General features: G+C 39.1%; 1 protein-coding gene across 8 annotated transcripts in view; it reads right to left on the bottom strand.

The window, feature by feature from the left end:
* The window catches only part of LOC106871768 (uncharacterized), a 1221261-nt gene that overhangs the window by 180016 nt on the left and 1018725 nt on the right, over window positions 1–22520 (bottom strand). For 5 of the 8 annotated variants that reach the window (XR_016244689.1, XM_089364843.1, XM_089364845.1 and 2 more), the window contains exon 69: window positions 16451–16585. Coding sequence is in view for 6 of the 8 variants with exons in the window: in XM_089364843.1 (XP_089220969.1) it covers window positions 16451–16585 (135 nt within the window). In the remaining 2 variants the exon portion in view is untranslated. The remainder of the gene's footprint in view (window positions 1–16450; window positions 16586–22520) is intronic. The other 3 variants (XR_016244690.1, XM_089364846.1, XM_089364847.1) reach the window with 1 other exon arrangement.

Below are 22520 nucleotides of genomic sequence, written 5' to 3'. Positions count from 1 at the left end.
TCACTGTATGGCACTTTGAGAAAGGTCTTCTACTATAGCCCTGGGGTCAACCAATACTTTGCAAGTGAATTTCGGAGATGGGAATTTCACAAAAACCTTTCCTCTGTGTGTGCGTGTGTGTGTGTGTGTGTGTGTGTGTGTGTGTGTGTGTGTGTGTGTATGCCTGTGCTTGTGTTGATTTTTGTTTACGCTTTTCTCGCAGTTTTGCAACTCACATGGTTTTGTTTGGAACCCACATGGTTTTGTTTGCACCCCCATAACATAGTGGTTTGGTAAAAAGAAACTGACAGAAAAGTAGTATACTTAAAAATTTGTACTGGGGCTCATCATCATCATCATCGTTTAATGTCCACTTTCCATGCTGGCATGGGTCGGACAGTTTTACTATGGACTGGAAAGCCAGTGGCTGCACCAGGCCCCAATTTGATCTGGCAATGATTCTACAGCTGGATGCCCTTCCTAACATCAGCCACTCTGAGAGTGTAGTGGGTGCTTTTTACATGTCACCGGCATGGAAACCAGTCAAGGGATACCAACATTGGCCATGTTCGGTTAGTGCTTTTTACATGCCACCGGCAAGGGGGCTAGTCAGTGGGTACTGGCATCAGCCATGTTCAGATGGTGCTTTTTGCATGCCACCAGCATGGGAGCAAGTCAGTGGACACTGGTCAGATCTACGATTCTCGTTTTACTTGACTCAACAGGTCCTCTCAAAGATATCATATCACCCGACGCATCAGGGGTACTCTTAAATGGGCTGGACATGCAACACTAGTATCAGCCATGGCTGCAATCTCACTTTAGTTTCCAGGTATTCTCAATCACAGCATATCTCCAATGGTATTGGTCTCCTGTCATTTCCTCAGTGTGGCCCAACTTTCGAAGGTCTTGCTTCATCATCTCATCCCATGTCTTCCTAAGTCTACCACTTCTGCAGGTTCCTTCCACAGTTAGGGAGTGGAACTTCCTCACACAGCTCTCCTCATCCGTACAAAACACATGACCATATCAGTGTAGTCATCTCCCTTGCACACCACATTTGATGTTTCTTATGCCCAACTTTTCTCTCAGGGCCCTACACTCAGTTGTGTATGAACATTGACATTACGCATCCAGTGGATCATGCTAGCTTCATTTCTTTCAAGCTTGCACATGTCTTCAGCAGTCATGGCCCATGTTTCACTGCTGTGTAGCAAGGCAGCTTGCACACATGCATCATATCATATCATACCATCTACTTTTCATCCTGAGCGAGATGCCCTTAGTTGCCAACAGAGGTACGAGCAACCTGAACTTTACCCAGGCTATTCTTACTCTAGTCGCTAAACTCTCAGAGCAACTACTTCTAGTTTTACCCTCTGGAATGTTATGGATTCTGTTTCCTGAGCATCTTCAGTGTTTATTACCCCTGTGCATCTGCCACACACAAAAACTATCTTCCTTTCGAATGTCTTCAATCCAGCATATAGGAGTCCACTTTTGCTGGTCATTCCTCTTATTTTTGTATGTAATATAATTTTAATCTTAGGATTTTTTTAATATGCTAGACCACTGGATTTAATTGATTAATATCAATTTATACCCTTACTAATAAATTTTAAATAATGATGTTCCCAAACCGGTAAATTAGCTGCAAAAATTTATTAACTGCAGAGTTATTTCCGGACTCAGCGCGCCAGATTGAAGACATTCGAAAGGATACACTGAATGTAATTTGTAGAACTCTACATGTGCTCCCTTTCAGGTGGACGTCTTGTGTCTAGTTCTGGAAATTATATTTTATAAATCGACAGATTACACTGATGATCCTGCAGATATTTACTTATGTAGATTTTAACAGGTGAAACCATGGTACGTAGGTTAATCATTTTTGTATTTAGTATTTTTTCATTTGTCTTGCCCTTTTACAGTCTGTTGTGTCGCTAAATTTTTACTGAGAACATATTTTTCGTGCTTAGATGATTCGGCATCTATTTATAGCATATAGGAGTCCAATTTTGCTGGTCATTTCTCTTATTTTTGTATGTAATATAATTTTAATCTTCGGATTTTTTTAATATGCTAGACCACTGGTTTTAATTGATTAATATCAATTTATACCCTTATTAATAAATTTTATATATATATCTATATATGATGGGGTTCTGTTAGTTTCTGTCTACCAAATCCACTCACAAGGCTTTGGTTGGTCTGAGGTATAGCAGAAGACACTTATCCAAGGTGCTTTGCATTGGGACTGAAACCGGAACCATGTGATTTGTAAGCAAGCTACTTACCACACAGCAACTCCTAGATATATATATATATATATATATATACACATCACATTGAAGTGTGAAAAGTTTTATTTAAGTATCTCAAATTTTGGAGAGGAGAAAAAACCGATGGGGGTTCTTCAATGTGTATATTAATGGTACAGTCGGCCAGTATGCTAGGGCAAATTTATGCTTATGAGGGTAGGAGCCAAAAAAACTTACTTTTACAATTTAGAGAGGTGTCCAGGTAAAGAGAGTCTTTTGGTATGATCCTTTTTCCAATCAAGCAGAGCTTGTCCCTTTTGCGATTGTCAAGGTAAGGTTTACACTTTTCTAGTATCATCCATTTTATATTATAATGTACAGTGCTTTCAATGTCTAGATATGCTTCATTGGAGTGTGACATTTCACCTTGCTTGGAGATAAAATGAGGATTTGTGTTAAATGTGATCCTAAAGGGACTTTCTGTCATGCAAGTCTACCACCACCACCTCACATGCAATCATTTCTGTATTGCAATGACCATCCAGTTGACGTGATGTTATTTCTGTTTCAGTTTTGGATCTATTTACTAATGTTCTCTTTAGGCTTCAGCCACAGCTAAAAGAAACCATCCATGTGTGTCCATTAAATATTTTCCTGCACCTAAGTGTTTTAGGGGAGTGTTTATTACTTGAATTAAATAAAACCATATGAACATGATATGTTTGCTTTCTATGAAAATGTGTATATAAGTCATATGACTTTATGATGTTATTTTCTCATGATGAGGTTAGGGATGGGTATATATCTAATCTAATCATTAAACCACACCTGATTAGGGTTTCTTTGTAATATGGAGTTACAACATGAAAAATCTCATTTGAAAATATATTGGTGATTCCTCAGCTAACATCTTGACCAAGTTCCTGAAACTATGGCTGAATGGCAGAAACCAATATTAATATATGGGAGCTTCTCATTTAATTTCTAAGAGGGTCTATAGGTACCATTGTGGTAGTCTGATGTGACATGCAGGAAATTAACCACTTCCATAATTGTTTCTATTGTAATATTGAGCTCAAGAGAATTAAGGATATGGTTTACATTTTTTAAGCCTTGTTGCAGAAGCATGATTGTTCTGGAACTTTAGTTGCACACATTGTGGCTTTTTTACTTTTAACTATTCAGTAATGGTTGGATTCATTTAGTTTTGCTTGGACTGTCCCCCTCTTTAACGTGATGTACTAGACTAGCATCTGTTCATCAGCTATGAAATGGGAAATTTTGGCTTGCTAAGGGAGGAGAGTTTTGCTGTGAGTGACCTGGGACTTTGATGTGAGAACAATTTGATTTCACTTTACAGTTCTCAACTTGAACAGAATTCAAACCAGAATCTTTGACATTATGCTTCACATCTTACCAAAATTTGAATAGAATTGTAGCCAGAATATCTGTGAAGCTATTCTTCAGGTTTCTTAACCTTCATATCTTCATTTTTATGAGCATTTAAATCTATATAATGTTTTGGCAATTATTAATGTTTGCTGTACCTGATTTTAGCAATAGTAATAAATATTTCTATGTGGTCAATTTCAAATTGTCTTTGAATTTGCTTATCATTATGCATCTTGAATTCATTAATCAGACCTTAAAACCACAATGCATACAACCACATATATACATTATCATTAAATTCCTATTGAGTGCATGATTGTTTACTCTTCTCAGTAATGCCAAAAGCATTCTGTCTCTATGGAGGCCAAAGCTAGTTGAAGAGAATTTCTTACTGAGCATATCTACAATAAAAAAGATCCTCCAATCTCATATGCATCAGCAATGTCTAATGTTCTTACCACAATATGGAAGGTGCTTTTTAGGCTGGTCCATTTGTCTAAGGTCAAACCCTTTTGAAAAACAAGGTTTTCCTGATTTGCATGATGCTGATTGATCTTTTCTTTCTCCTTTATTGGATTTTTCCAGGTTTTCTACAACTATCTGAATGGTTTTTTTATGCAGGACAAATTTTCTATTACTTTATACTTTGAAATGTTAGTTGATGAGTATACTCTTACATAACTGTAATCTTTTGTAACAGCTCAAAAAGTACACATTAAAAGCATTTGAAATAATACCAACATGTGGTGTTTCATTATTTTCATATTATACAAATCCTATTCATAGTGTATAACATATTCTTGCTTGGAAGATATAGTTATAATGCAATAAGGATAGAGGTGTGGAATGTTAAATTGAACACTAAGTCAAAAACTTCTGGCAAATTGTATTGCATTAAAGCATTTTCACTGGATATTCATTTATAATGTTATTCTACATGTTAAGGCAGGAGGCTGACAGAATCATTACCATGCTGGGAAAAAAGGTTAGTGGCATTTCATTCATCTCAACATTCTGAGTTCAAATTCTGCTGAGGTCGACTTTGCCTTTCATCCTTTTTGTGGTTAATAAAATAAGTACCAGTTGTACACTGGGGTTAATGTAATTCCCTGAAATTGCTGGCCTTGTACCAGAATTTGAAATCAATGTTGTTCTAAATGTTACTGCATTACTATGTTTTCTCATTGTGTTATGCTTACACCATGGGTAGTAATAACTCAAATAGAGAACTACATACACACACACACACACACACACACACACACACACACATACACACACACATATATATATATTAGAGAGAGAGAAAGAGAGAGAGAGAGCAGGATATGGTGTCTATAATTCTACATTTGTATGTTCGAATCTCAGGCAAAGTCAAAATGTTTAACATGGTGAAACAGTGTCATGAAGATTTACAATTTTAATGACTAAACGATATTTTGAAAGACAGTTATATTAAAGTGAAATAACCTTAGCAAATAGCTGTGGATGTTACATTATTATCTTTAAAATGTTTCCTGTCAAAGGCTGTAGTCATGTCAGGGCCCCATTATTATTCTTTGTTTAATTTTGTTAGTTTTTTTTTTTGTTTGCTTTAAATACTTCTCAGTATTATGATAGTAGACAAAGACTGAATGGAATACAGATATGATGGTTAATAAGCTGGCTCACTAGAGAGATAGATAGGTATACAGGTGAGTTTAGAGGTATGCCAACACATATACAGAGAGAGAGGTATCTTAATAGATATACAAATATATGTGAACTAAAATGGAAAGAAGTGGAAATAATCTCAATTGCTAAATAATTTTGATGAGCAAAAAACATGAATAAGATTTACCATTTTTATTCTTCTTTTATTTCCTTAGACTATAAAGCACATAATTTATCAAACATTAAAAGAAGGAAAAATGTAATATCTTCTAAGTTCATTTCAATTATATTTGAAAGTAAAGTTTTGATGAAATGGCAGGATTTCAAAAGAATATTTTGAAATTCTTTCCTTGTGTTTTCAAGTATGTTAACTTACACTGTGGATTTTCCACAGTACCTGCTAGTCTGTATAATGTTAGTATACTGTATTTTGTATTTCATATAATTATGTGTGTTTGTCTATTTACATGCATGTATGTATGTTTCTTTACAAACATACACATATATATGCCTGTGTGCATCTGGTGTGAGAGTATATGCATGTATGCAAGTTCATGTACATATCTACAAGCATGTGCATATTTGTGTATGTATACATTTGTTTATACTTGTGCAAATACATGTGTATATGTGTGTGTGTGTGTGTTTGTATGTATGGATTTTGTTTAATAAGGGAATGCTTTTGTAATTATTAAACCTTTACATCCATTCATACCCATCTCTTTCACACATTTATTCTTGTTATGATTCTCTTCTCCATTTTCTTAGTTCCTCTCTTCAGAAGACAAAATTCAAGTCTCTCTGTCTCTCATCGTCTCCTCCTTTATTCACCTTTTCACCTTTTTTTAAACTAATTTCTTTTATGCTTCAAACTGACTAATTTCATGTTTATTCATGACTCCCAAGAGTCACCCTCTGCCAAATGCTACATTACTAAAACAGTGTGTTTTCCCTTCATCTTTTGAACTATGTCCCATGCTTTTTTTTTAAGTCAAAGCCATTTCCCTTCTCTCAAGCAACTCTGCCATCCGGGACCAAACTTGTGTAACATCAATTACACAAAGGCGTTCTATACAGGATTAGTAGAAGGGAGGTGTGATGACGTTCATGTGGAGAATCTGGGAGTCGATGAGAAACACCTGACCCGCCTCTTCAAGACCACTTTCAGACCAGAACCTATGGACAATCACCAGAGATCCCTGGCCTGGCAGTGCTATCGGGAAGCATTGCCCATTCGGGTAATCTCTACAGGCATGGTTCAAGATACTGGACCGACTTGCCTGAGATACGGAGAGAGCGACGAAACTGTTCTGTATGCACTTGTGCAGTGTCCAACCATTTTGGACCAGTGGGCTTATGTCAAATGGCTGCTGTCACATGTGGGACAAATTTGGTTATCAATTGAGTCTATCACGAAACTGCCCTGCTACCTTCCTTTAACAAGGAGGGCAAGTTAGTTTTCATTGCACTGGTGGCCATGGTGAAAGAATGTGTGTGGTGGACTCTAGCAAAATTTTATAGACATACACTTTCCTCTCTGGCCAATCGCTCATCAACTTTTCCAGGTACCACTTCAAAAGGAAGGTGAGAATAGAGGGAAATTTTGTCTCAAGTAAGATTCGATAAAAGGTGGTTGAATGTAGCAAAGAAGGTACGCGCAAATGATGAAACCTCTTTGAGTATGATCCTGTAAATCCAAGAAAGAGAGAGAGAGAGAGAGAGAGAGAGAGATCATTTTAATCTCGTGTCTTTTCCCTCCTTGCCTGAGGTTACCATGGTCTTTATCGTCGGCTTTTCTTTCACAGGTAAACCTAATCGGTTTTTTTATATTTTTACTCTGTTCTGTGATAAATGATCCCTTTTGATTGGAATTTTTTTCTTACACGATCCCTTTTGATCAGAATGTTTTTCCCCTTTTTTTCTATTTTCCTCATTATTTTGGAAAAGAAAAGCTCTACATTGTATTTGTTCCCTCTGTGTTCAGCTCTGTGTTGCTAAAAAATCTATCTGTCTGTCTGTCTGCCTGCCTGTCTGTCTGTCTATCTATCTATCTATCTATCAGCTGACGTGTTGTTGCATCGGCTCCAAAGGTAATCGTTTTTTTTACCATTTATAGCCCACATTTTGTTTACATTTTTGCACATAAGGTGTGTGAAGCGCCCAACTTTCGTTTCAGTGTCTTTCCAAGGGAGGAAGTGGCCCCTAGGTGCAGTTTCAACCTTAATTAAATTTGTATATTTTCTTCTCGACTTTAAAAAATGTCGAGAAATGTCATCATAGAACGTTGGTCAAATTCCTTCATGGACCAGTGTTTCCTTAGCCTTGAAATGCTAGGAGAAATAAAGAATAACTCCTGCACGTGCACACATACAGCTAGACATGAAAAATAATAAGAAATTAAAGGCAAACCTGAGTGAGGTGGAAGTGAATGCTGCAACTACAATTGTTAACAGCTCTGTCACCACCACCACCAAAACAAATTTCGCCGAAGCAATTAAGCAAAAGAGAACAACTGTATCTTTCACTGCACAACAGATCAAAGAAACAAAACCACTTCTTACGAAAGAAGGCGAAAATTTATATTTACACATCCCTCAGAACATGTTAGAACAAACACAAAAAAAATCATCAGTTACAAAATATTGAGTACAAAAGCAAAAAAAAAAAAAACCCCGAAAACATAGCACAGGAAAAAATTGAAAAATGCCTTTGCCCTTTATGGCCACATAAGGAATACATCAATTGGTGGCATAAATTTGCCACTGTTCAAGTTAGTTTCCACAGCGAAAAATGAACAAAGCAATTTTCGACAACTCACTCTTCGCACTGACCAGCTGATAATGATACCCAGCTATCTTGGGCAAAGAGTGACGAAGGTCACAATAAGGTATGTGCCTGGAGAGGTAGAAACCTTATGGTTGTTATTTGCTATCTGCTTCGAAATGGAGGAAGCTAATATTTTAGAAATTGCTATCCTTGAACAGCAAAACTGGGTATGTAAAAAGCTAGAAATTCTGTTACAAATTGATCAAGAATCGATAAATAAATTACCTACAAATATTCAATAAGCAAAAGGACACAATTTGGATGTGTGGTGGAGGGCAGGAGGCCACGGTGTTATTTGTGCAACAGCGAGACACATCTAAAAAATGATTGTCCAACTGCCGCCAAAAAACAAGGACAGCAACAACAACAACCACTAACAAAACCTGGGAGAAAACCCCTGCTACCCACACCACCTTCAACACAAAAGACAATAAAAGCAATACCAACAAACGACAACAGAGCAACCCCTGTAAAAACACCAAGAAGTGTAGATTCAGGAAAAGCAAAAGAAGATGCAAAAACTGATTCCCTCTCCCCTGTATCGCATACATTTAACACAAATAACCATCAACCAACACCAACGAAAACAACAACACAAACACTTACAGAAACACACACGGATGCTTATGACAAGCCCTTACCCCCTTCCGATTCCTCAGAACTTTCTTCGGAAGAAGAAAGTAGTGAGGAATGGCAAATATCCAGAAAAGGAAGGAGGAAGAGGAGCAAAAAAAAAAAAAAGAACAAAAGAAACACCAACAAAGCAGGGAGATACACAACTCTTGAAGACATTTCCAACTCTAACACAAACAACATCAACAACAACAGCACGAAAACAATGCTCACAACCATTAACATTAATAATACAGTTGATGAAATACATCAACACGATGGGTGTGCTCTTTTACTCCTAGAAGTCTATGCACCACTTTAGCAGGTCGTCTGGATTTCTTTCGACGTCTAGAAGTGTTCCTAGGAGCGTCTCGTCCTTTACTTTTAGTGGGGGGGGTTGGAATGCTACCTTGGACACGCATCTAGACTATGTGGGAAGAGACAGAAATAGACGGGGATGCAAATGCCTCAGAGACCTGCTCAGACGCTTTCAACTGTCTGACAGGTACCGACTCGACCACCCAAATTCGCCAACGTGGACATGGAGCAACAGCAATGGGTCGTCGAGATCGTATCTAGATAGGAAACAGTGTAGGACAGTAGATAGTGATAGCTGAGGAAGTTCACAATTCCACATAGTAAGCTACACGGGTCTCAAAAGATAAGGCACATAGGCAGGGCCCCGGATACTGGAAACTAAACGCGTCTTTCCCATCGAGATAGGTTTTCAGAGACCGAATTAGTACGCTAGTAAAGAGGGCTTTGACGGGAGCCATCATCAACAACAAATGGTGGTTTGCCCTCAAGAGAGCAGTAAAAGCGGAGGCGATTAGATATAACAAAGCACTAGCCATAGATAAAAAGAGAGTAGTGGGTGAGCTAGTTAAGAAGTTAGAATAGGCGATAAGAAGCAGTATCGCATCCGACATTTTGGCGGCAAGGTTGACCCACAACCAACACTTCAAAGCCAAACACGAAGGGTGTGTTGTAAGGGCTAGGATGCGTGCTCTAAGGAATGAAGGTGTTGGAGCCACGTGAGAGGCCTGGGTGGCGGAGTTACAACAGGACAACAAAGCCACAATTCGGTCTCTGGTAGATGAAGAGGGGCGCTAATTGCTCGAGCCGTGCAAGGTATGCGAGGCGTTTCAGCAGCATTTTGCCTGACTGTTCAGGACGATTGGCGAGCGAGAACGCAGAGTAGACTTCAGTGCCTGAAGAAGACACAACCTACCCTGACTCTTAGTAAGAGAGGCAGAGTGCTGTGAAGGTGCCGTCATGGCGGCGGAAGTGAGGGACATGATAGCAGGATACTCGGGGGGTAAATCACAGGGTTTGGATGGTCTACCTTACGAGCTTTACAATTGTATGCCAGACTTGCTTGGAGACGTCTTGGCAGCAGTGTACTGCAACTGGCAGCAGAACGGGAACATCCCCGGTTTTGTGAGCCGAGGAGCCGTAACGCTGCTTAAGAAAGATCCAAACAAGGGGGACATAATAGATAACTTTAGACTCATCACTCTGCTCAATGCAGACTTGAAAATTTTGGCCAAGGTGTTAGCCAAGAGGTTGGCGCTTGTCATCGAGAAACTGGTCAACAAGGCACAAATGTATGCCATGCCAGGCTGGAGCATCAATGGTAACCCCCATCTGATGCGCTACATCGTAGACAGGGTAGTTAAGGAACCTGGCATGGGTGGGACCCTGATTAATTTGGATCAATCTAAAGCTTTCGATAGGATAGACCATCGATACTTGGAGGCTGTCCTCATAGCAGCCGGTTTTGGTCTCATCATCCTTGGCTGGATGGCTGCCTTGTACAGAGGAATCCGTTTGGAAATTCGCGTGAATAGGCATCTATCAAGACCTTTCGACATTGCACGTTTGGTCTGTCAGAGATGCCCTGTCGTGTCACTTCTGTACGTATTGACTCTTGATCCACTACTTCAGAAGCTGGCGACACTGAGGGGTATTCGGCGAGAATTGGGTTGTGGAACGAGCGTGTCCACATACGCGGAAGATGTCACCATCATAGTGTCTAGCCACGAGCACATCGAGCTGGTTGGCGAGACACTGAAATTTAACGAAGCGGTGACAGGGGCGAAAATCAACCGGGAAAGGTCAGTGGGCTTGTGGCCTAGCACCTGGAGAAGCAAGCCCATGCCGTCCGGTAGCGCGTCAGTAATGGGACGCTGGACAGACGGGCCAGTCAAATTGCTCGGAGTCTGGTTCGGTCCAGACCTCCAAATGGAGAAGAACAGGGACGAGATAATGAGTAGGGTGGTCACTCTCTCCCAGCAATGAGCCGAGAGGAAGCTGTCCTGAAAAGGTCGGGCAGAGGTGGTAAACGTGTACATCACGTCCGTCATCAACTACCACCTGATCGTTGTGCCTTGTCCCGACCTTACTATCACCAAACTGGAATGCTTCCTCTTCCACTTCTTGTGGAAAGGAAGCGTTCTGATGGTCAGGCAATCCGTTTGCTGCCAACACCCGCTGAAAGGATGGCTGGGCATGCTGTGGATAATGATGTGCAGACATGCGCTGAGACTGCAACATCTCCGGCTCTATGTAGACGACGGTGGACAGGTGTGTTCACCGTTTGTGTGACGCACTTCCCACAGCTCGTCTCCATGACCGAGCTGCAGTCGTGGATCAAGAAGCGGCCGAGGAAGGGCGAATGGCACGGCGAGTGTCATGTTGCTCTGGAGCAACTCAGCTGTCCCGAGTCGACCTGGAGCGACTGCATAACAACCAAAGCATTATATGGGGATTAGTGGAGGGGAGGTACGACGACGATCTCGGGGTGAACCTGGGTGTTGACGAGGAATACCTGACCCACCTGCTCAAGATGACTTTCAGGCCAGGAACTATGGACAACTTCCAGAGATCCCTGGACTGGCATTGCTATTGAGAAGCACTACCCGTTCAGGATAAGCTCTACAGACACGGCTCGAGAAACACGAGGCTGACCTGCTCGAGATGTGGTCAGAGTGACGAAACCATTCTGCACACACTCGTGCAGTGTCCAACCATTTCCGACCTGTGGGCTTATGTTGAACGACTGTTGTCACGAGTTGGACGAGTCGTTTTACTAGCCGAGTCTATCGTCAATATTGTCATGCCTCCTTCCTTCAAACGGGAAGGAAGCGCTATTTTCATAGTACTTGTGGCTATGGCGAAATAATGTAACTGGTGAACGCGTCTGAAAGGATTAGAGACAAACATTTTCCTTGCTGGTCAATCTCTCTTCAACTTTTTCAAGTATCACTTGAAAAGGAAGGTGAGATTAGAGAGGCAAGTTTTGTCTAGCGAATGTTCCAAAAAAAGATGGGTGAATGTAGCAAGGATGGCACGTGTGAATGACGAAGTCCCCTTGAGCATGATCCTATGAACCAGAGAAAAAAACCCAGCAAAATATTTAAAACAGAGAGTTACTTACTTGTAAAGAAATGTGTTAATATGTGATATTATTGCCTGAGGATACCATGGTCTTTCCGTAGGTTTTTCTTTCCACAGATAAACCTCCCCATTTCTTGGAAACTTATTGTATTATTTCAACTTTTTTTGTGTATGTCCCAAACGATTTCAATCCCTTTTGATCATTGTCCCCAATTGTTTTTACTTTATTTGTCTTTGCACCCCTCATCTCGAAAAGAAAAGCTCTACATTGTATTTGTCCCCTCTATGTTCAGCTCTGTGTGGCCAATAAAGAAAGTTATCTATCTATCTATCAATCAATCAATCATAGCCATCAGTGAGACCAGACACACAACCCACAGGCCCTCCAGTACATGTTCAGCAGACAATTCAACATTTATTTTCCTTCCTGTCTTTTGCTCTCATGTGTTTTTCTTTCCCTGGCCGAGGTTACTGATAACAGTTTATGCACCATCCTTAACAGGTCGGCCAGATTTCTTTCGACATCTAGAAGTTTTCCTGGGAATGTCTCGACCTTTACTTTTAGTGACGAATTGGAATGCTACCTTGGAAATGCATCTAGACTACATGAGTAGAGATAGGATAGAAGGGGATGTAAATGCCTCAAAGACCTTCTCAGCAGTTTCCAACTGTCTGACAGGTACCGACTGGACCGCTCGAATGCGCCAATTTGGACATGGAGCAACCGCATCAGTTCATCCAAACCATATTTAGACAGAGTATTCTGTAGGACAGTGGATAGGGATAATGTAGGTTGTCCACAATTTAATATAGTCAGCAACACAGGTCATAAATTTACAGATGAACAGGGGCGTAAATTATTCGAGCCCGAAAGGATGTGTAAGACACTTCAACAGCACACTGGTTGACGGTTCAGGATTACTGGTGGGTCAGAATGCAGGATGGACTTTAGTGTCTAACTGCATGACCTGCCACAACTCTCGGCAAGAAAGGCAGAAAGTTGTGAAAGAACCATCACGGCCGTGGACATATGGGATGCGATGTCAGGCTGCGCAGGAGACAAGTCTCCAGGCTTGGATGGTCTGCCCTATGAGCTTTATTGTCATATGCCAGACTTAGTTGGAGGAATCTTAGCAGCAGTCTACTGCATCTGGCAGCAAAACAGGGGTATCCCCAGTTTTCTGAGCCAAGGAGTGGTGGCACTGCTAAAGAAAGATCCAAACAAGGGGAACATCATAGATAACTTCAAGCAAATCACTCAGCTTAACGCAGATTTAAAGATTTTGGCCAAGGCGATAGCTGAGAGATTGGCGCTTGTCATCAAGAAATTGGTTGACAAAGCATAAACATGCACCGTGCCATGTAGGAGTATCCACGAGAACCTCCATCTGATGTGCTACATCATAGACTGGGTAGTTAAGGAATCTGGCATGGGTGGTGCCAATTGATCAATTTGATTGATCAATTTGATTGATCAATTTGGATCAATCGAAAGCTTTTGATAGGGTCGACCATCATTACTTGGAGGCTGTCTTTAGAGCGGCTGGTTTCAGTTCCATATCCCGTGATTGGATTGCTGCTTTATACAGCAGCATCCGCTTGGTAGTTTGCATAAATGGTCATCTATGCAGACCATTTAACATTACGTGTTCTATCTGTCAAGGATGTCCCTCTCATCGCTTCTGTACATATTGACTCCAGAGCCACTACCACGGAAGCTGGCAATGTTGAGGAACATCCCACGAGAACTGGGATGCAGGAGGAGTATGTCTGCATACATGGACGACATCACTGTCATAATGTCGAGCCACAGGCATATCAATCTGGTCAGTGAGACACTAAACGCATACAAAGCGGTAACGGGAGCAAAAATTAACCCAGTAAAGTCAGTGGGCTTGCAGAATGGCACCTGGAGAAATAAGCCCACGCCATCCAGCAGCATCTCCATCGTTGGACACTGGACTGACGGACCAGTTAAATTGCTTGGGGAAGAATTGGGATAAGATAATGAGTAGGGTGGCCACTCTCACCCAGCAATGGGCAGAGAGGAAGCTATTCCTAATTGGCTGGATGGAAGTCATCTATTACTGTCTGACTGTACTCCCTTGTCCCAACCCTACTATCACCAAACTGGAACGCATACTCTTCCGCTTTTTGTGGAAAGGAAGTGTTACGATGGTTAGGCGATCCATTTGCTGTCAGCAACTGCTAAATGGAGGAATGGGCATGCAAGGGTTGATTATGCTCAAGTATGCGGTGAGACTGCAACATATTCAGCACTTCACAGATGACTGTTAACGGGTGTGGTGGCCGTTTGTGAGACACACTTTCCTGCAGCTCGTCTCTTTGGCCAAACTACAGTCATAAATCAAACACAGACCAAGGCTAGGTGAATGGCACCGTGAGTGTTGTCTTGCTCTCAAGCAACTCTGCCGTCTGGGACCAGACTTGTGCGACTTCAATTCCGCAAAGGCGATCTATACAGGATTAGTGGAGGGGAGGTATGATGACGTTCTTGGGGATAATCTGGGTGTCAACGAGGAACACCTGACCTGCCTCTTCAGGACAACTTTCGGGCCGGGACCTATGAACAATCACCAGAGATCCTTGGCCTGGCAGTGCTATTGGGAAGCATTGCCCATTCGGGATAAGCTCAACAGGCACAGTTTGAGAAACACTGGACCGACTTGTCTGAGATACAGTCAGAGTGATCAAACCTTTCTGCACACACTGATGCAGTGCCCAACCATTCCAGACTCGTAGGCTTATGTCAAACACCTGCTGTCACATGTGCGACAAATTCGGTTATCAGCAAAGTCTATCGTGAATATTGTTCAACCACCTTCCGGGAAGGCAAGGCAGTTTTCATTGTACTGGTGGCCATGGTAAAAGAATGTGTGTCGTGGACTCGTACAAAAGGTTTAGAGACAAACACTTACTTCTCTGGCCAATCGCTCATCAACTTTTTCAAATACCACATGAAAAGGAAGGTGAGAATAGAGAGGAAGTTTTGTCTCATGAAAGATTCAATAAAAGGTGGGTGAATGTAGCAAAGATGGTATACGTGATTGACAAAACCACTCTGAGCATGATCCTGTAAATCCCAAAAAGTGAGACAGAGAGAAAGAGAGAGCCCTTTCTTTCCCTGCCTAAGGTTACCGTGGTATGTTTCGTAGGCTGTTCTTTCCACGGATAAACTTAATCTGTCTTACATTTTCAATCCCTCCTACTTTGCTGTTTACACGTCCCAAATGCATTTGATCCCTTTGTGTTGCTAATGAAATTATGCAAGTGCCAATGATGTTTTCATTTAGCTAATGAACACAAACTGTAACCCTTTGTTTAAACAACAGTAAAATTAATTTTTCATAAATGTTGTTTCTTTTTCCTTTTGTCAACCTTTCAAATGTGGGAGGTATTTCTGCCACAACCTGTATATATATATATATATATATATATATATATATATATATATATATATATATACATACATTCATGTATATATATATATATATATATATATATATATATATACATACATTTATATATATATATATATATATATATATATATATATATATATATATATACATACATTCATATATATATATACACATATATATATATATATATATATATATATATACATACATTCATATATATATATACATATATATATATATATATATATATATATATATATATATATATATATATATATATATATATATATATATATATATATATACATACATACATTCATATATATATATATATATATATATATATATATATACATACATACATTCATATATATATATATATATATATATATATATATATATATATATATATATATATATGCTCACACACATACATGTGTATATGTTCTTAAAAAGATATGTGTGTATATGTGAGATTCTACAAGACTCAAAATTTTCTCAAAGACACTGTTTTATATAAGTGAATGAATATGATTTTAACAAAGACTGAAATCAGGATGGAGACTCACCTCAACCGAAACTTAGTTCAATTTTAATATGACTCACCTCTCAATACTGATATCAATATCCTTTGTTAAAGAAACAAATCTGTAGGAAATGAATATAATCAGTTGACTGGGTTGCAATATGTTAGTAATATTTACCTTATCATACTTTGAATAGTGAATGGTACAACAGGCTCACATGTAACAAATTGGTATTCTAACCTGGGAGAGATTTATTACTCGCATTTAACATCATAAAACCAGCTGTAAATAACAGCCTTTAAAACCCCTCAAGGCCTTCAGAAAACTGTAGAGGAGAGTTTACTTAAAATTTACTTACCAGCTGGTATACAGTTTTAATATGTGGTTCAGTTAACCATTCTTTCAAGTTAATTTCATATTCCTGAAAAAGTTTCACAATATTAGTCATATCTTCCTCTAGTACAGATATCATAAATTTATCCAACTTGCCAATCTGAAACGAACAAAAAGCAAAATGTATTTTGAGGAGGGTTACAGGAATCATAAATACTAACCAGACTATTAAAATCCAATTTTCAATGGAGGAGGGTAAATCTCTTCCTGGTAATAAAGTGCAGAATTTACTATTGTATGTCATGTTTGCTCCTATGATTATCACATTTCTATTTCAGAAGATTAAAGACTGTACAAGAAGTGGCATATGATACAATATTTTGTTTTTCTTCTTATTATTATTTTTTGCTTATCTGAACATTTTCCCTTTTTCTGACTTTCACTCTATGAGGTAGGTTGAAAGTATGAGGTAGGGATCTGTATGTAGCTAATTTATACAGGGTTGGGTGGCGGAACTGGAAGTAAAACCCTCGGGTTTGCCAAAGCCCTTGTGGCCCTTATCCCCAAGAACTGCCACATTTTGTTGGCAAATAGCCTTTATAGAAATATATATATATATATATATATAAGTAAATAAATGGAGTTAAACGCAGATGTTATTCAAATCCTTTTACTTTTGACATATGTTTCGAAGACAACATTGGTTTTATTCCAAAGGAATAAACGGTGTAAAATAATGTAATCTCCTCATCAGTAAAGAAAGAGAACCAATCTCAACAACAAGAAGACATTATAACAATTATGAAGACTGCACAAATAATAAACAGAATGCTATTAAGTATTTAAAAAACCGTTAGTAGATCTGATGTCAAAGGTTGACCATAGGAAGAGAAGGGGTAAAGAAATAATAAGTAGAGAACAAAGAAAGGAGAAATATAGAGCGATATGTTGGTTGGAAAAATGTTCAAAGGCTTGGAAGTGGATTTATCTATTGAAGTAGAGTGCAAGGTGAACTAAATGCTCAAACCATACAGACTGGTATAAATCATTCATATGAGCCAAAGGTGTGTTTCTGCCAATGCCTACATTTGTAAGATCGCTCTATAAGCGTGTTAACAAGGTGATTCTTAGGGAAGAGAATATGGAAGAGTTCAAAATTACAAATGTTACAGAATCCTTTGCCCTTATCGTAAGGGAAAGAGATGGGATGAACCAATCTAAATTAAAACTCTTATTGTCTTTAAGATACCAAACCAAAGACAACAATAAGAATTTTAAGTTAGATTTAGCTGTAATTTTGTGAGTGACTGCACATTTTGTCGTCATCATCTTGAAAATAGCATATGTTGTCAATATTTGTAAACAACACATATTATGTCTCTGGTAATTTTCTTTTATCTAAATAAATGTTTATGTTAATTTAAAAGAGAAAAACAGTTTTAAATCTCTGTGCGAGATGTTGACAAATTAACTTTAATTTCAAAGATTTATCAAAAAAATTTTATTTAGCTGTTATTTTTAGCATACATCACAACCACCTCAATGCTCAATGACAAAAATAAATGAGTAAACAAGACTGCTGTCAACATGTGCTTCCCCGCAGACTTTTCAAAGACTGTTACTATGGCAACAGGCAAAAAAGTTCTCATGTTTCAGCTTGTTACTCTTGAAACAGGCCAAGGAGACTGAATGGAGACTGACGAACCCAATGCTCAGATACGAGCTGGAGCCAACGATCAAAAACGGACATGAACGTGTCTTTGGCTTATGATTGGCTAAAATTACCAACATTTTCAAACTTAAATTACTAATAACTCCTTATTTATTGATTTATAGCAAAATTTACTTTCATGTCATTAATTAGCCTACAAAAGTGTAGTATCCTTACACCAAATATAAAGTCAATTTGAACTGAAAATTGACGCTAGCAGCCACTGGCAACCACACAGAAAAGATCCTTAAATTTCATTAACCAATGGGAATTAATTGATCAATATGGATCTATATTAATTTCCTTTTAGGGGTGATGAGCATGACCAGGTGATGGTATGCATACATGTGTGTGTGAATGTGCCCACATATTTATGAATGTATGTGTATGCATGAATATGTGTGTACACATGGATGTATGTGTACATATTGGCATAGGCATATATCTCTGTGTATTTTCGAGCGAGATCGTTGCCAGTGCCCCTGGACTGGCTTGTGCGGGTGGCACATAAAAGACACCATTTCGAGCGTGGCCGTTTTCGTGCGGGTGACACGTAAAAGCACCCACTACACTCTCTGAGTGGTTGGCGTTAGGAAGGGCATCCAGCTGTAGAAACTCTGCCAAATCAGACTGGAGCCTGGTGTTGCCATCCGGTTTCACCAGTCCTCAGTCAAATCGTCCAACCCATGCTAGCATGGAAAGCGGACGTTAAACGATGATGATGATGATGATATGTGGGTGTATGGACATGTGTGTGTGTGTGTGTGTGTGTGTGTATACATATGTATATATATATATATATATATATATATATATATATATATATATGTTAAAGAGGTGACCAGAATATTGATATCTGACATATATTCCCAGAGAGCTAACCTGAAGACAGCTGATATCTTGAGTATTGAGGCAATGGTGCACAAGTACCGGTTATGTTGGACTGGACACCTTATTAGAATGAAGGATAGTAGGATTCCTAAACAGATGCTATATGGGGAACTTGTGAATGGAAAGAGACCCCAGCAGAAACCAAGGCTGCAATTTAAGGGCTGCGTCAAGTCTTCATTAAAGGCCTGTGTTATGCAGGAGACTGACTGGGAGAACAGTACCTGTCATCACCACAGATAGAGGAAGCAGGTTAAGGAGGTGGGAGAGGTCAACACTTTTGAGAGAGCACGTATTCAGCATGAAGAACTTAAGCATGTTGCTCAAAAGCACACTGCGTGTGTAGTGAATGGGGGAAAGCTTGGTCTGCAATGTTTGCAGTCGTATATGCTTGTCAAGAGCAGGGCTCATTAGCCACCAACATATATGAATTTTCATAATTCCTTTTCATACTTTACTAGCCAATGAAAAATGCGGACGCATGCTAACAATATTCATAACAATTAAACCTGGAAATGTAGAGGACAAGAAAAATCTCATTAAAATTAGAGCTTAAAATATTGCTGCTAAAATCAAAATTAAATGTAACTCTTAGGTACTTTTTCATATTTTTTTAAAATTCAATTAATTTCACTTTTCCTTTTTTCATTTTGATTTTATTTTTGTACTAAATGAATTAATAAAAATTTAAAAAATTTAATTTTAGCAGCAATATTTAAGCTCCAATTTTAAAGAGATTTTTCTTGTCCTCTACTTTTCCAGGTTTAATTGTTAAGAATATTGTTGGTATGCATTCAAATTTTTCATTGGCTAGTCCAGTGATTTTTACAGATATTGCAGTAATAGTAAAATTTTAATTGAAAATGTATAAAATTATCATTTTTTGGAGTCATTTCGAATTCAAAAATTTCCAAGGAAATTCAGACAAAATTTTGATTTTTTTCATTTGACTAATTCTCATTTAGAAATTAAATTAAAAATGAATGATAATTATTGCAGCTTTGCGTTTTCTGGACATAATGTACATACTGTAATTTCAGTACTGTAAAGAGACATAGTTACAAATGAATATATTTAAAGAATTTTTAAAATTATGAAAAGAAAATAATATAATTTAATAAAATGACTTTATTTTAAATAAAGTAAATTAAATCAATATTGAATAGAATATAATTACAAGTAGCATTTGCCTTTTCTGAACAGTCTTACTACAGACTTCCGTACTGCTCATAGAGACAAAGCCACAAATAATCATATTCTATTTACTATACAATTAATAAATAAATTATAAACTAAGTTATTTTTAGCATGCAAATAATTAGCACCATGTTTGAAAATTTTAAAATAGTGAAAATTGACTGTTAAAATATTTGAATTTTTGTCATTTGCCTTTTCTGAATAGCCCTACTACATGATCCAGTACTGCTCATAGAGACAAAATCAAAAAAATGATATTTTATTAAATAATCTTGTTATTAAAATAATTTATTTAAAAATGGACTTTAAAAGGCCATACTACAAAAAACTAAGCAAAAAAATTTCATTTTTTATAAAAAATAGTTTATCAATTTGTGTTGTCTTTTAAATTTTGTTGTGTGTGCGTCTAAGAAATAGTTTAGTTCAACCCTACTACCTTGCATGGCAGGCTTGTCGGGAGCCCTCCTATCTCTCCTCCAGTGACCAAATCATCACCTCTCCCCCAGGAGTCCAACAAGGTGACCCATTTGGGCCCACTTTGTTCGCACTGGGCATTGATGACATCACCAAAATGGGTGTCGAGCCAGACTTCAACATCTGGTATCTCGACGATGCTTGTTTGAGGAGACCTCTGGACAGGGTTCTGCCATTGCTAACATGATAGTTGCGGAGCTTGGTTGCCGGGGTCTCCAAGTAAACAGCTCCAAATGTGAACTATTGATCCACAACCACCCGGTTTCTCAACATCAACCAACTATTGACCTTTTTTGCAGAGTCCTTCCCTTCCATTGCAGTCCATCCCCCATCAGCTTGGTACTCTCTAGGTGCCCCTGTCACAAACCTTGCCTTTGAGTCTATCTTCCAGTCGAAGGTGGCTACCATTGAGCAATTACTGAAAAATATTGAAGCTATCGAACCCTATCAAGCTTTTTTCATTCTTAGGAATTACCTCTCACTCCCTAAGCTTCTATATTTATTCAGAGTCAGCTCATCTTACTGATTCTCATTGTGCCTCCAATGCTTTGACAATCTCATTTTTGAGAAACTCGAATGCTTAGTCAATGTCAGACTCACTCTCTCCAACGTCCCACAATCAGGTTGCATTGCCCATAGATTTAGAGGTTTTGGTCTTTGTAAGTGTTTGTCCTTCCCTCTCCCCTGCTTCCTTTCTTCCACCCATGCCTGCTCCAACCTGGCAAGCAACATCCTCTCCAACAGGAACCAGTTCCAACAGGGAATTGGATGAAGCTCTCCAACACTGGAGGGAATTGGGCATGTCTGCTCCTGAGAAGGTGGAGGACTGTTGGAGTCAGAGAGCTTTGGACAACATAATTTCGAAGGCTACTTTCAACTCCCTCTTCATCCAGTCGGACCAGTTTTCAAGGTGCTGCTTACTGTCTGCTAGCGCCACATATTCAGGTGACTGGATTGGTGCCATCTCTGTGGCTAATGTTGGTGGCCTACTCAGCTTGCACGAACTTCATGTCTCCATTGCCCTCAGAGTGGGAGCTGATGTATGCACGGGTTTGATTTGTCATTGTGGCAGGCTCCTCAACTTCACAGGCCTCCATAGCCTTTCTTGCTGCCTGAATGCTGGTTGCTTCAGGCATCATATGGAGCTGAACCTGATACTCAAGAAGAGCTTGACCCAGAGAAATGACCCCCTCCATCTTGGAACTATCTGGATTGTCCAGATGTGGTGGTAAGAGACCTGACGGCCTCACCCGTGCCCCTGATCACAAGGCAGATGCCTTGTCTGGGATGTCACAGTTAGGGACTCCTTTGCTTCTTCTCACATCTTGCATGCTGCGGTCAGGGCAAGATCCACAGCTTTTGCAGCCGAGCAGAACAGAATCCTGAAATACTGTGATCTGTTTGCCAATTACATTGTCTATCCTGTGGAGTTTGAGACATATTGTGGGGTCAGACCACTTACTGCAAGATTCTTGTCTTCACTGGCAACTTGTGTTGCAGAGGTAACTGGTGAGGCTCGTGAGGGTGCTTGGCTGTTCCCGCGCATCAGCCTCGCCATCACCTGCAGCAATGCTGCAAGCACGCTGGTGTGTCTCAATAGCCATTAGAAAGGTTTCCAGTGCCTCTAACTTTTCAATCCAAGGAGGTGAATTGTTTTTTTTGTTTTTTTTTTCCTTTTTCTCTCACTTCTTTCACTCACTTTTTTTCTTTTTAATTTTTAAAATTGTGTTCTCTGTTTTGTCCAGTTTTCTAGTTTGATTTTGTAAAATGGTAAACACTGTGACGGCAATAAAAATTTTACTGTTCATACACGGAAACAAATTAG

Source organism: Octopus bimaculoides, chromosome 16, assembly GCF_046866305.1.
Source record: "Octopus bimaculoides isolate indiv1 chromosome 16, ASM4686630v1, whole genome shotgun sequence".
NCBI lineage: Eukaryota > Metazoa > Mollusca > Cephalopoda > Octopoda > Octopodidae > Octopus > Octopus bimaculoides.
The sequence above is the reverse complement of the archived record's forward strand: the minus strand, read 5'-3'. Positions and strand labels throughout refer to the sequence as shown.